General features: G+C 41.9%; 1 protein-coding gene and 1 pseudogene across 1 annotated transcript; both read left to right on the forward strand.

The window, feature by feature from the left end:
- The first annotated feature begins 3,060 nt into the window (after positions 1 to 3,060).
- Positions 3,061 to 4,860, forward strand: LOC141816417 (phosphatidylinositol 4-kinase gamma 8-like). The gene is made up of 3 exons (XM_074704198.1): positions 3,061 to 4,325; positions 4,398 to 4,509; positions 4,564 to 4,860. Exons 1-3 carry the CDS (start codon positions 3,061 to 3,063, stop codon positions 4,858 to 4,860), a joined length of 1,674 nt encoding a protein of 557 aa, XP_074560299.1.
- A 6,959-nt stretch (positions 4,861 to 11,819) lies between these two features.
- On the forward strand, positions 11,820 to 12,444 carry LOC141816416 (pectinesterase inhibitor 9-like; annotated as a pseudogene).
- The last annotated feature ends 1,244 nt before the right edge of the window (positions 12,445 to 13,688 follow it).

Below are 13,688 nucleotides of genomic sequence, written 5' to 3' on the forward strand. Positions count from 1 at the left end.
TGCTCAGTTTTCTCTCCACCTTTTTGTGCTAAATCTAGTAAGTAATTCCACGGTCCCTGTGGATTGATATTTTTATTACTTGACGACAACCCGTATACTTGCGGGGAGCCTATCAGGGAGGATCACTGGGACTTAAACCACCTGTCTGCAGCCTCTATACCGGCCATAGGTTTCAGAGCAGGACTAGGAAGAGGAGACGCAGGGGACTTACGAATGTATGGGATACAAGAAGGAAGGCGAAGACGATGGTTGAAGGAAACACTAGAGGTTAGGGAACACAAAATGACAAAGCAATGCCTGCCTCGTTAACCTAATATACTATAGCCACATCGGAGCTTTCAGACCATTGAATCACGTGGTTTTTTTGTACACCATTAGATCAGACAATGAAAAGATCAAGATCATCATCATTAACACCCTGCGAGTATGCAATGCGAAGAGACATGGCAGTTCGTTTAATAGGTTCAAGCACTACCGTTGGATGAAGAAGCTGTATCGGTGCATGCACGCTCGCCCCATTGGATGCAATACAAGGATTTGCAATGCCATTGACACATATCTCCCCTCCCCATTAATGTGGTGCCACGCGTCAACACTGAAGGGATGTGCCCGTGGCACATGCACACACTGCGTGTAAACCTAGTCAACGGGTCTCTCAAACGACGAGGCTAAACTGTTCCATGTGGTTTAGTTAGTCGGACTATGCCTCCTTCGACTAGACTTGAAGGGTGGGCTTGTGATGCAAGTGCAATGTGTGACGTGGGTGCGATGTATAACGTGGCCTCCTCCCAGACAAGCCACGTGCCAATAGTCAAGAATCATTCGGTGGTCAAGGTCAGTGTTGACTTGCCAGTGTGAGTCAACGTGATCCTAGGGAAGATGACTCCGCCCAAGTAAAGTTTGGGTGAAACCATGTGCCATCTCGGACCTTAGCCTTAGAGTCCATCTTGGCCCCAAAGGTCATCTCGGTCTCAGAGTCTATCTCGGCCTCAATAGTCATCTCCGTCTTAGATCTCATCTCAGCCTTAAAGGTCATCTCGGTCTCAGACGGCATGCCTCAGACTCTACCTTAGCCTTAGAGTTTATCTCAGCCTCAAAGGTCATCTCGGTATCAAAGGTCATCTCGGTACCAAATGTCATCTCGGTCTCAGAAGATATCTCAGCTTCAAATTCTATTTCAGCCTCAGAGTTCATCTCGGCTTCAATGGTCATCTCAGTTTCAGATCCCATCTCAGCCTCAGACTCTACCTCAGCCTCAGAGTCCGTCTCGACCTCAAAGGTCATCTCGGCCCCAAAGGTCATCTCGATCTTAGAGTCCATCTCAGCCTCAACAGTCATCTTGGTCTCAGAGTCCATCTTGGCCTCAACGATCATCTCCGTCTCAGATCCCCTCTCGGTCTCAAAGGTCATCTCAGTCTCATATGGTATCTCAGCCTCAGACTCTACCTCAGTCTCAGAGTCTGTCTCGGCCTCAAAGGTCATCTTTATATCAAAGGTCATTTTGGTCTCAGATGACATCTCGGCTTTAGACTCTACTTCAACCTTAGATTCCATCTCGACCTCAATGGTTATCTCAGTCTCAGATCCCATCTCGGCCTTAGACTCTACCTCAGTCTCAGAGTCAATTTCGGCCTCAAAGGTCATCTCGGTATCAAAGGTCATCTCGCCCTCAGATGACATCTCGGCCTCAGACTCTACTTTAGCCTCAGAGTTCTTCTCGACCTCAATGGTCATCTCAGTCTCAGATCCCATTTCGATCTCAGATGTCACCTCAGCCTCAGAGTCCATCTCAATTTCAAACCCCAACTCGACCTCGAGCCCCCAATTTTGCATATTCTAAGTATGAGTTTCCTACTCTTCGTGGGTCTATGGATGGGGGGGGGGGGGGGGGGGGGGGGGGGGGGGGGGGGGCGCGAATATTCCTGAGGACACGTGGTGGTAAAAGGGTGAAGGAGCGATTACGAAATTGTTAAATCTAGTCCTCTCAGATATCTACATATAATGCTAAAAAGAAACGACTACCGGATTTGGTCTTCGTGTACGCTTCCATAATGACACCTTTATATTCGATGTCCAAAGGCACTCCAACGACTATAAACCCCCCAAGAAAGGTTTATTCAAGCTCTCTCCATCTTCCTTTTGAAAATTTTTTTTCTTTCTCCACAAGACTCTAATTTGAGCGTCGGAGTAGTTTACTGGGATTCTCCGACATCAGTTTGATCTCCTGCTGAAGTGCATTTAAAGTTCTCTTTTTCTTCTTCGGTGATATTCTTCTTGAGATTATATATGTTGGATTGTTCGTTGACTAATGATTTGATCATCCGCGGTATTTAATCATAACAATGATAATAAAGGGGGTTTAAGTGATAGTTAATTAAAGATAAACTTAAAAGGGTACCTCTCGCTTTTACAAAATCATCCAAAATAATAAAATTCAATCTCGTGATTTGCCACAAATTCTTCATCAACGAATATAATTCTTTAGATTGCTCGCGCGCAAGGCAGAGCGGGTGATCGCGCGTGGTTTCAGGCTGGAATGGAAGCGGTGACCAATTTTAGCTAATCCGTTCATGCGTGGAATCCATCCCATTAACGGCAATCAGCAGATCGCAAATCGACTGAACAAGAAACAACAAACTCCATTCAAATCCAAAGAAGAAGAAGCTAAAACGAGCAGAATCAAAAACCAATCCATCCATCCATCCATTTCTAGGAGCTTCCGAAATTCTTATCATCGGCGCAGAAGCCGGTGCCGGTCCAAACCACCCCACGATGTCAATAAATGGTGGGAGGTGGGACGAAAAATTAGAGCCCTTAGACCGTGACTGACGTAGAGAGAAGCAGAGAGGAGGAGAAGGGTGGCGGTGGGGTGATCGATCCGATCCAGCCGTCGACGAACCCCGCAACGCTATCTGCACCAGACGACAGACGAACTTCTGCTCTGCATATCCCTTTTGTTCTATCTCTCCTTCCCTTTTCCTTTTCCTTTTCCCTTCAGTTGATTTAGTAGTGTTAATGGCGAGAAGTGAGATGGTTAAAACGAGGTGAAAGGACACATGCATGCTTACCGACCACCCCCGTCGATGCTCACCGCCTTTCATGGCTGCCGCCGTCGCCGTCGACCATCGCCATGGCCTCAACCCGCCCAGCAGGCACCGTCGATGCCTGCTCCTCTCCTTCCCCCATTTGCTCTCGTTCTTCGAACCTGATCCGCCACCCTCCGCGTTGCCTGCGGTGGCGCAGCTCCCTGCGCGCTTTGATGTCCACGTTAAACACGGCGCGAAATTCACCCGCAGCGTCTCCACCCCCTGCCTCTGCTCCGACACCGCTTCTGCACTTGCGGCGGCGGCCGCCGACGAGCCCCGGAGGGACCGCATCGCCCGACTCGAGATCGTCTCTGGCAGCCGTTGCGGCCCCGTCCATGCCCTCGTCGTCGAGGCCGAAATCGCGCTGGCCTCGGGCGCCACGCCAGTCCCCGTCGGCAACGGCGTCAGCGCCGCGCACTATCTCTTCGACCGCTTCGGGGAGAGCTTCGCCGTCGTGAAGGTGATGGACCTCGACGGCCCGCCGCAACCGCAACAGGGGCGGTCCGTGCTCAAGCACCAAGCAGCGCAGGCCAGCGAGATGGGCGTCCGCGAGGTCGCCGCCTACCTCCTTGACCACGGCACCTTCGCCGATGTTCCGCCCACGGCGCTGATCATGATCAGCCGTCCCGTTTCCTGCGAGCAGACGGCGGTGACGAAGCGGGTCGCGTCGATCCAGCGGTTCGTGCCGCACGAGTACGACGCGGGCGAGATCGGGCCGTCGCGGTTCTCGGTGGCGTCAGTGCACCGGATCGGAATCCTCGACGTCCGGATCCTGAACGTGGACCGGCACGCCGGAAACATCCTGGTGAAGAAGGGGAACGGCGGTTGCGGCAACGAAGAGACGGTTGAGCTGGTGCCGATCGACCACGGGCTATGCCTGCCCGAGCAGCTAGAGGACCCCTACTTCGAGTGGCTGCACTGGCCACAGGCGGCGGTGCCGTTCTCGGAAGCAGAGGAGAAGTACGTGGCGTCACTGGAGCCGTTCCGGGACGTGGAGCTGCTGCACGCGGAGTTACCGTCGCTGCGAGAGGCGAGCCTGCGGATACTGGTGGTATGCACGGTGTTGCTGAAGAGAGCGGTGGAGGCGGGGCTGTGCCTGGCGGAGATCGGGCACATGATGACGCGGGACTTCTCCGGAGTAGGGGAAGGACCGAGCGAGCTGGAGGCGCTCTGCATCAGCGTGGAAGAGTCCATGAGGAACACCTCCCTCTCGCCGCCGGACCATCCTCTACCACAAAGGTAATTCATAAAATTTTAGAGGTATTTCGTCGGTCTCTTCTTCTCCCGCTGCAATTTAAATCACGGAAACAGCGACGACGAGGAAGCGAGCGGTGACGAGGATGCGACGGCTGACTGCCTTTTCGACATGGACGATGACGACGGAATATTTCCGGAGCGGCTCACGGAGGACCACGTTCTCGGCGTGCCCCTCTTCTTGCGGCGCCAGGTCGAGGGCCTAACTAAGGCCTTCGACGAGCACGACGCCGCCGAAGGAGTCGACGTCAGGGACGGCGACGACGGAGTCGACGTCAGCGACGGCGAAGGTAGCGTGAAGGAGTACAAGGCCGCGGCCGCCGGCGTCATCGCCAAAAGCTTCAGCTTCTCGGCGGCGAACCTGAACCACGACGGGGTCAGAAGTGTTTCCTTGGAGGGACTGAGCGAGGAGGAGTGGAGGCTGTTCCTGGAGCGATTTGAGCAGCTGCTGCCGGAGGCACTGGCAACGAGGCAAAGCATGGGGTTGAAACAGAGGCTCGGCACCTCCTGCGAGTTTTGACTTACACTACAAACTTAACTATCCTTGACTATTTGGGGATTAGTTGGGTATAGGCAAAAACAAAATATATACGAGTTTGGCCATAATTATACATTGCAAACTCTGTTAGTGCTGAGGCAACACACCTTCTCTCTCACTAATAGAGAAGAGATGAGAATGCCAAGTATAATTTGTAATTGTAACTTCGTGTGTATAATAGAAAACTTAAGTTTTGTATCTAAATTTTGTACCTCATCAGCATGCGGGATGAGGTAAACATGATAACGTTGTGCATCTACATATGTAGAAGACTAAGAAGGAAAAAGTTGGCGATAGAAAAGAGAAATCCAAGTTGCAATTATCCAATGTGCCAAGACCCTTACACATATTATATAGTTATTTTCAGCGCCTTGACGAAACAGAGAATGTGATTTTGGAATTAGATCCTGACGTATTTGGCATGGAGCGTACAGTCCATGTTAACTGCGATGACATATTTCCTTTTTGTGAATTGATGCCTATTACAGACACTTGCATAGTTGTGTATATGTGGTATGCTTTCAATTATATTGTACTTTATATATGTGTTTCATTAACTTAGATTTCCTAATTTTTTTGGGTTAATTTTCAATTGTAGGCATCTATATAGAAAGATGCAGGAAAAGATGATACTGAAGGATTTCAAATTGGTGGATCCAGTGCCTGTGGAGTATGTCCCATCAAAAAATCAAAATATAGATTTCATCCAAGAACAGTTGAATAAAAGGGCTTCTTACTTATCTAGTAGGCTAATTGGTACCTCAACTGGCCAATTGGTGGTTGTGCCATGCAACATTGGGTGAGTAAGAATAACATGTATATCACTCTCACTTGCATATTTTGAGAACTTGTGCGATTGCATGCACTAATTATATCTCTTTGAGTAGTTTCCACTGGATTTTAACTATGATCAATGTTGAAAAGGAGATTGTTTATTTGTTGGATCCTCTTAGACACCGCATCTATGATCAAGATTGGAAATATGTGGTCAACATGTAAGTTTTTTAGGTTCTTTTCTTAACTTTGTTGAAACATGTTCTTTTCTTACAATAAACTCTTATATGCATGAAGGGCCTTGACATTATATAATGCGGAGGCGGGAAGGAAAGGGAAAAAACAACCAACATGGGAAGTTGTCAAGGTATGTCCTTGTGATTAGCAACTGTTTCACTATCCTCGAATGAGTTATTTAAATACGTAGTTTTAACATAGGCTCCTCGACAACCGGATGCGAAGCAATGTGGTTTTTATATCATGCGATATATGAAAGATATAATTGAAAATTTTGGAGTTGGCGACAAGGAATCACTTCCATCAATGGTAATATCTTCCATATAGGTTACTTTGTATCTCTGTGAGCAACTAAACTAGAAATGTTTAGTACGTAGTTTTACTAATATATTATTTATGTATTTTTACAGTTTACAAATCTTAAGTACACATTGGTTGAAATTAATGAAGTGCGATCCGAGTGGGCTGAATGCATGCTAGATTACATTTGAGTAGGAAAGGTATTCGAATTTTGAAAACTTTGTAGTTTCGGGTTAATATGTTAGTTATGTATCCGGGTTTATTTTGCAGCACTGCTTTATACGTTTTTGTTTTCTGCAGCACTGAAAGTTCTGCTCGGGCCATTTCTGTCAGTCAGGCCACTTCTGAATCAAACTTTGTTATTGTCATTCTTGCAAGCACTGTGTGAAGGCTGCTGTCAAAAGTTCTTGGCTGAGATTTGATCTTAATTCCAAACTTTTTATAGAGATCTGTGGATGACTGTTTAAGGAATTGTAGCTACTGATCAACTTCCAGCGTTGTTGCATCGACTAACTTGACCTGCATATCAGAATTATTTTACTTTTGTTACTTTTATTGTCTCTGTGATAGAAACACAGATTTTTGCACTAAAGCATGAGCACTAGCAGGATTACAGATATGTGTTTGCCTTTGCTTTCCTCTGTTTTTCATTGCAGGTGGGAAAAAGAGAGACTCTTCTTGGGTATCCCTAGTATTAATTATGCAAAGAGAGACTCTGTTTTTCATTGCAGGTGGGAAACTGGAGTTCCAAGGTGTTTTCAATAGCTTTACTAGCATCTGGTCAGAGTTCGACTATAACAGGAACATATGCTGGAGAATATGTCATGCAGGTTCAGCCAGGTTCAGCTTTACTAGCATATGATTGTATGCCTGTTCAGCTTTAAAATGCAAGCTACTTTAGTTTACTAGCATATGATTGCTTCACTCACTGCGTGGTTAAGTCACTATGTTTTATTGTATTTTTTGATTGACAGTTGCAAGCACTACTGCTTGACCCTGAAAGAAAAAAACTTCTGCAGAAACTCAGTGAAGCTAATCAGTATAACAGATGCCTCAAAAGACAGGTCTAGATGAATTGCTCACCGCATTTTCTTTTTTTCTTCTTTATTTGTACAACCAAAAGACAGGTCTAGTTAACTTACAAATTAGACTCTCATATCTATATACTAATATTGCAAATGAACTGTGAGTCCCGACTACTAGAGTTGGTTACATTTATTTTATTTTGCAATGATTGTAAAATTCAGTTTGAATATTGCAGGTTTGACAGCAAGCGGTTTTGCAGAGATTGTAGAAGAAATGTCATTCGTGAATTCAAGGAGTTAAAGGAGTTGAAGCGTCTGCACAAAGAGCCTTGTTGCACTAGATGGTTTTGTGTTGCAGATTCAGCTTTCCAATATCAGGTTTGATTATGCTAGAGTTATCTGTGTTAATATCATAATATTTAGTGTCTTCATTTGTTTTTTTTATTTGTGTTAATGTGAAAATGTTGAGTGGCAAGGCAGCAGCTATCAGGAACTAATTTTAAACAGCTAGTGAATTTGTTATGGAGAGTGCTATTCAAAGTGGAAGCTAACAGATGACCTTGATATATTCACCTCTCAGGTAACGGAAGATACTGTTCAAGCTGACTGGCAGCAGTCTTTTCCTGATGCAATTGGATCTTATCACCATTTTGAATGGGCAATTGGCACTGGAGAAGGACAAACTAACATTTTAGGCTTTGAAGATGTTGGCTTGAATGTAAAGGTCCAAGTAACTGGACTTGATCTTGTGTTCATCACAAGTAAAGGACAAACTGACATTTTAGGTTTTGTGTTCATCACAGGCTTATAGTAGGCGATGGTTTTGTGACAATCACCGAAGGTGTTAGCGTTAGAATGAAGAAGCTTGATGCGGATCACTTAGAGCTGAGGAAGCTGATGAAGAAGAGGTATTTGCCATTGGAAATTGTTGTTTATTAGCTTTACAAGGATGATATAGTTGGACTATTGCTCATGAAATTGTTTTATTCAATTGATATTATTTTTTGCTTCTTAATTTATTTACAAAAACAGGATGATGATGCAATGGAGAAAGATGGAAATGAGCTTGATGCGGATGGTTCCCGATCACAGAAGCATGCTAAGAGTCCTGAACTGGCTAGGGAGTTTCTTCTCGAATAGAAGAAGAGCTCGTGCATGTTTCCTCTTTTGCTAATAAGATACCACAGATTTGGACATGCAAATTTATCTACGGGTGCTGATCAACTCTTGCCTTTTTTTTTTCATTATTGCTGGAGCTAGCTGCCAACAAGGCAAAGATGTTGAATTCATGGAACATATAATAAAAGAATATTTCCTCTGGATTTGATCCATTCCGAAGTACTTATGGGCTTCAGCCAGCAGCATATGGAGATTTTGTTTACTTTTCCCTTTTGGATTTGTAGTACAGCAGTCAAAAGGTTATTTGTAAACGTTGAGGAGGATGAAAACAATGTAACATGTTGCAAGAAGAATAATTTTTGTTAGTTACTTTTGATTATTTGTAAATATTGAGGTGATTAAATATATCGATGCTTTTGTATTTGTGATTTGTTTGATGAATTTATATATTATGATATTACATCGGTCGAAAACCATTGTTAAAATTGATGTTAAACATATATTACATCGGTTTTACATCGTTGCCAAACCGATGTCGTTGTGATATTACATCGGTCGAAAACCGTTGTTAAAATTGATGTTAAACATATATTACATCGGTTTTACATCGTTGCCAAACCGATGTCGTTGTGATATTACATCGGTCGAAAACCGTTGTTAAAATTGATGTTAAACATATATTACATCGGTTTTACACCGTTGCCAAACCGATGTCGTTGTGATATTACATCGGTCGAAAACCGTTGTTAAATTGATGTTAAACATATATTACATCGGTTTTACATCGTTGCCAAACCGATGTCGTTGTGATATTACATCGGTCGAAAACCGTTGTTAAATTGATGTTGAACAGATATTACATCGGTTTTACACCGTTGCGAAACCGATGTTGTTATGCTATTACATATTACATCGGATTTACACCGTTGCGAAACCGATGTCGTAGAGTGATATTACATCGGTTTGACATCGGTTTGTAACCGATGTCGTTGAGTGGTATTACATCGGTTAAAAACCGATGTCTAAAATGTCAGACCTTTTACAACGCCTTCATAGACATCAGTCGATTTTCTCATAGACATCGGTTTTCCACCGATGTCTATGACTGTTTTTGTTGTAGTGCATGAGGTCGACAGGTGATACTGGGGGTGTGGCAGGAGCTCAGTATATGCTTGGAGAGACGGAACAAGAACAGAGAGAACTTGGTAGATCTTTATAGAAGCGCACCGAGGTCAAAGAAAGAGGTCGAGATGTCCTAAATTATACCCTTACTCTTTTTTTTTCGCTTCTCTCTTTGTATCCGATCTCCACGTCATCTCTAAATATCCATATCGGATGAGAATTCATATGTGCTTCTTGATTTATTTTGATAGTAAATAAATTTTTTTTATGAGATTGAATTGATTAATTTTTAAAATTAATTAGATAATAAAAATTAAATATCTGTGAATCTTTTGAAGGCGAAAGCAAAAAAATACTTATTACGCTTTGTTTAGATGGGGTGAGAGAAGGTTCATTAACGGAAGAGGAAAGGAGGGGAAGGGAGGAAAAGGGAAGTATTTATATTTTTTTTGTTTTGGAGAAATGGAAGGTTCATTAACGTAACATGTGTTACCTTATTTGGGAGAAAAGGAAAGGAAATGAAGGTTAAATATATAAAATTATAAAAATACCATTACTTTTTAAAATACATCTATATGTAAAAATTATATATATAACTCATTAAACATATAGATATAAGATTTTCTTACCAAAACTACTTTGTGAGATTAATTAAAATTAATATTTATGATTTAAATAAATAAAAAATTTTAAGGAAATAATGAGTAAACATACAATAAGCATATGTGAAATATAAAATTTATATACTTCGGTACAATAAAAGATAAATCAATATTTTACATATATTTTTATAAAAATGTATTGATGTAAGAAAGGAACGAAAAGATTCTGCTCAAATAGAGAAATTTAAAAAATTTAGATTAAATAAATTAAATAAGTTATTTAAAAATTAATATTTTAAAATAAAGATAAAATTAGAACAAATAATATTTAGAGTTGCATTTTCTTTGTTTACATCTCAAATTAAAGTGTAAGAAAATCTTTCTTTTGAATGGAGAAAGAAAATTAAAATTTATCTTTCTCTATCTTTTTCCTCACTCCTTTCTAAATAAGATTCAAAATTTTCTTTTTCTTATTATCTTTACTTTTCCTTTCCTCACCTCTTTCCAAACAAAACATTAATATTTAAAAATTGAGGAGAGTTCCAAACAAAGTATTAATATTTAAAAATTGAAGGAGAGGGGAAGAGGATAGGGATGGCAACGGGTTCGGGGGTTCGCGGGGAGCCTTCTCCATCCCCGTCCCCGAAACCCAAACCCATATATCATCCCCGTCCCCATCTCCATCGGGTATCATAATTTAAATACCATCCCCATCCCCGTCGGGTTTCGGGTATCCAGCGGGTTTCGAGGATCCCGCGGGTTTCGGTCGGTTTTTCCCGCGGATATTTTCATCTGTATCCCCATACCCATCCTCATCCCCATCCCCATCCCCGTCTTATTTTTTTAAAATATTAATTTAAATATATATATATATTATAAAATCCTTACAAAATAACATTATAAAACCAAATATTAAACTCTAAAACAAAACATTATCTCTAAAACAACATCCAACTTAATGCATAATCGATACAATAAGTTTGAAGTTCTTCCATTCTTCAATTTTTCAAAATTTTGACACCACTTATCCTACAAAAGAAAAAAAAATAAAAAGAGTTAACTATAAGATGGGTCGGGTTCGGGGATGGGGACGGAGAATATTTGGAATACCATCTCCGATCCATCCCCGTTTTTCGAGATTCGGGGATTCCCCATCCCCATCCCCGTCTTCTCGGATTCGGGGATTTCCCGGTCAAAATGGATTCAGGAACGGATTCTCCATCGGGTCCGGATCTAATTGCCATCCCTAGAAGAGGACTGCCCACCTCTTGTATTAAAAATTGAAGGACGGCACCCTTTGGCACTCTTTCACTTAAAATGGTTGTCCACTTCAATATTATCGGAGAAGGGCGAAGAACTGACTCCTAGGCAAGGCGGCAGGGCCTTGGAGCAGGCGTAGACTACGGCAACGCAGCTGTAAAGTTATGGGGATGATAAACAAATCCAATATAGATGTTAACTAAATTGAAACAAGGAGACAATAATATATATATATATATATATATATATGTAAATACCTTTCACGTGATGCTTTCTGGATCCTCCATGGCTCCGTTATCCACTCATGAAGCCACCACATCCGTTGACTACTTATTACCCTAAAGCTTGCCCCCATCTCGCTTCATTCCTCTGCACTGCAAGCATGGATAATGGAGATTACATATAGCTGTCATATTCCTCCCTCCTCATGGCTTCCGGCTCCAGTCCAGTCCCTATCTTACTAAGAAGGAGGAGGAGGGCTTAGTTAATTAGATAAGCCACAATGGTCCGCAGTTCTGATCTCTCCTCTGTTCTGGTCATCGCCGTGATCAGCTGCCTCTCCGCAGGTAGCCTCACCGCAGCCAGAAAAAAATCCTCCGCCGAATTCGTGCGCCTCTCCTGCAAGGTCACGCCGTACGTGGAGGTGTGCGAACAGAGTCTCTCATCCTACGCAGCCGGAAGCCCACCGGAGCAAACGCCAGCTGGCCCGGCTCGCACTCGCCCTGACAGCTGACAGCGCCCGCTCCGCCTCCGTCTACGTCAGCCGGGTGGCATCGTCGTCAGCAGCGGCCAAGAGAGGCAGCAAGAATAGCCTCGGGTCGTCTGCGCAGCTGGAGGCCGGCGCGATTCGGGACTGCATCCAGATCATGCGCGACGGAGTGGACAGACTTCGGCGGTCGGTCCGGGAGATGAACCGATTGGGTCGACTGGGTAGTAGCCGGTTCGAGCGGCACCTGCGAGACGTGAAGGCCTGGGTCAGCGCCGCGCTCACTGACGAGAACATGTGTCTCGACGAGCTGTCGCAGTTCGCCGGAGCGGCGGTAAGGGAGTCGATCAGGAAGAAGATGGTGGAGTTAGCCCAAATCACCAGCAATGCCCTGGCCCTCGTCGACCAACTCGACCCGTAAAGATGGTCGGTCGCTGCATAGAAATCAAGAGTATGGAGGTCATGGTTTGACTTGACTTTTTGATGTATACGCATATCTATGTGTTCTATAAGTACATGGACATGCATGCATGGTGCTACGTCGTTTGCATTTCGACTTCATTAGGGAACTTCGAAGTATAGTGGTATGTTTAGTTGTGAATCAAGAAGGGAAACGGGTGCGAGCATTTGTAGTGTATGAAGTTTTGCTGTACTTTTAGAAATAATATCCTATTGAGTGTACATTAGTTTTAGAGGTGGTGAGTATAAATGTGATTAAATCGAATAAATTTAAAAATTTAATTTGTTTATTTCAAAATTTTAATTATTTTAAAAAAATCAATTAATTCGATTAATTTGATTTGATTTTAAAATTTTTTATTTGATTAAATCAAATAAATTAAATTAATCAAAATAAAAAAAATAATTTTTAAATTTTTAAATAAGTAAACTTATAAATCCCTTATGATAAATTTTTCATAATATTTAAAAAATTTAATTATTTTGATTAATTTAATCAAAAATTGAATAATTGATATTTTATCAGTTCGGTTAGTTCAATTTTTATTTGAAAATTTTATCGATTCGGTTAGTTTAAAAAAATTTAGTTCAATTCAATTTCGATTAAAATCAGTTTGATTCGATTCAATTTTAATCGAATACTCAACCCTACTAGCTTTAAAAATTAAAAAGTATTTCATCCAAGCAAAAAAAATAAGCACTACTAGAAATAAAATCTTTAATAACTTGGGATTGATCTTGCTATACGTCTAACGCTTGTGTATCTGTATGAATCTCCTTCTATATTTGTGAAGTCGGCTCTAGGGGACCGTTGAGATAGCGGATTTATTTTTTTTTAATGGCACACATAAATGCCCTTATAATATATTTTTAGAAATCATTGAAATACGGTAACTTCTTAGATTCTCTATTATTCCTGACATTTATATAATGTTATTATAAAATATCTATGCTAACTTTAAAAGTATCAAAAAAAAATCTCATTTATTTTGATATTTATAAATGTCTTGTAAATTTTATAAGGATATTAAAATTGTTAGTAAAGATAATTATAAGATAATTTAAAAATATCATTTTAACTAATATATAATAACAAAAGTCATTATAATAATTTGTAAAGATATTAAAAATTATCATTAATATTTATTTAGAATATATAATTTGAATTCAATAGTTACACATCATCATAATTCATCCACTATTTAA

The sequence above is a fragment of the Curcuma longa genome, unplaced genomic scaffold (assembly GCF_044706935.1).
Source record: "Curcuma longa cultivar G26 ecotype Majalengka, Jawa Barat unplaced genomic scaffold, ITB_CL_G26_1.1 contig_16532, whole genome shotgun sequence".
Taxonomy (NCBI): domain Eukaryota; kingdom Viridiplantae; phylum Streptophyta; class Magnoliopsida; order Zingiberales; family Zingiberaceae; genus Curcuma; species Curcuma longa.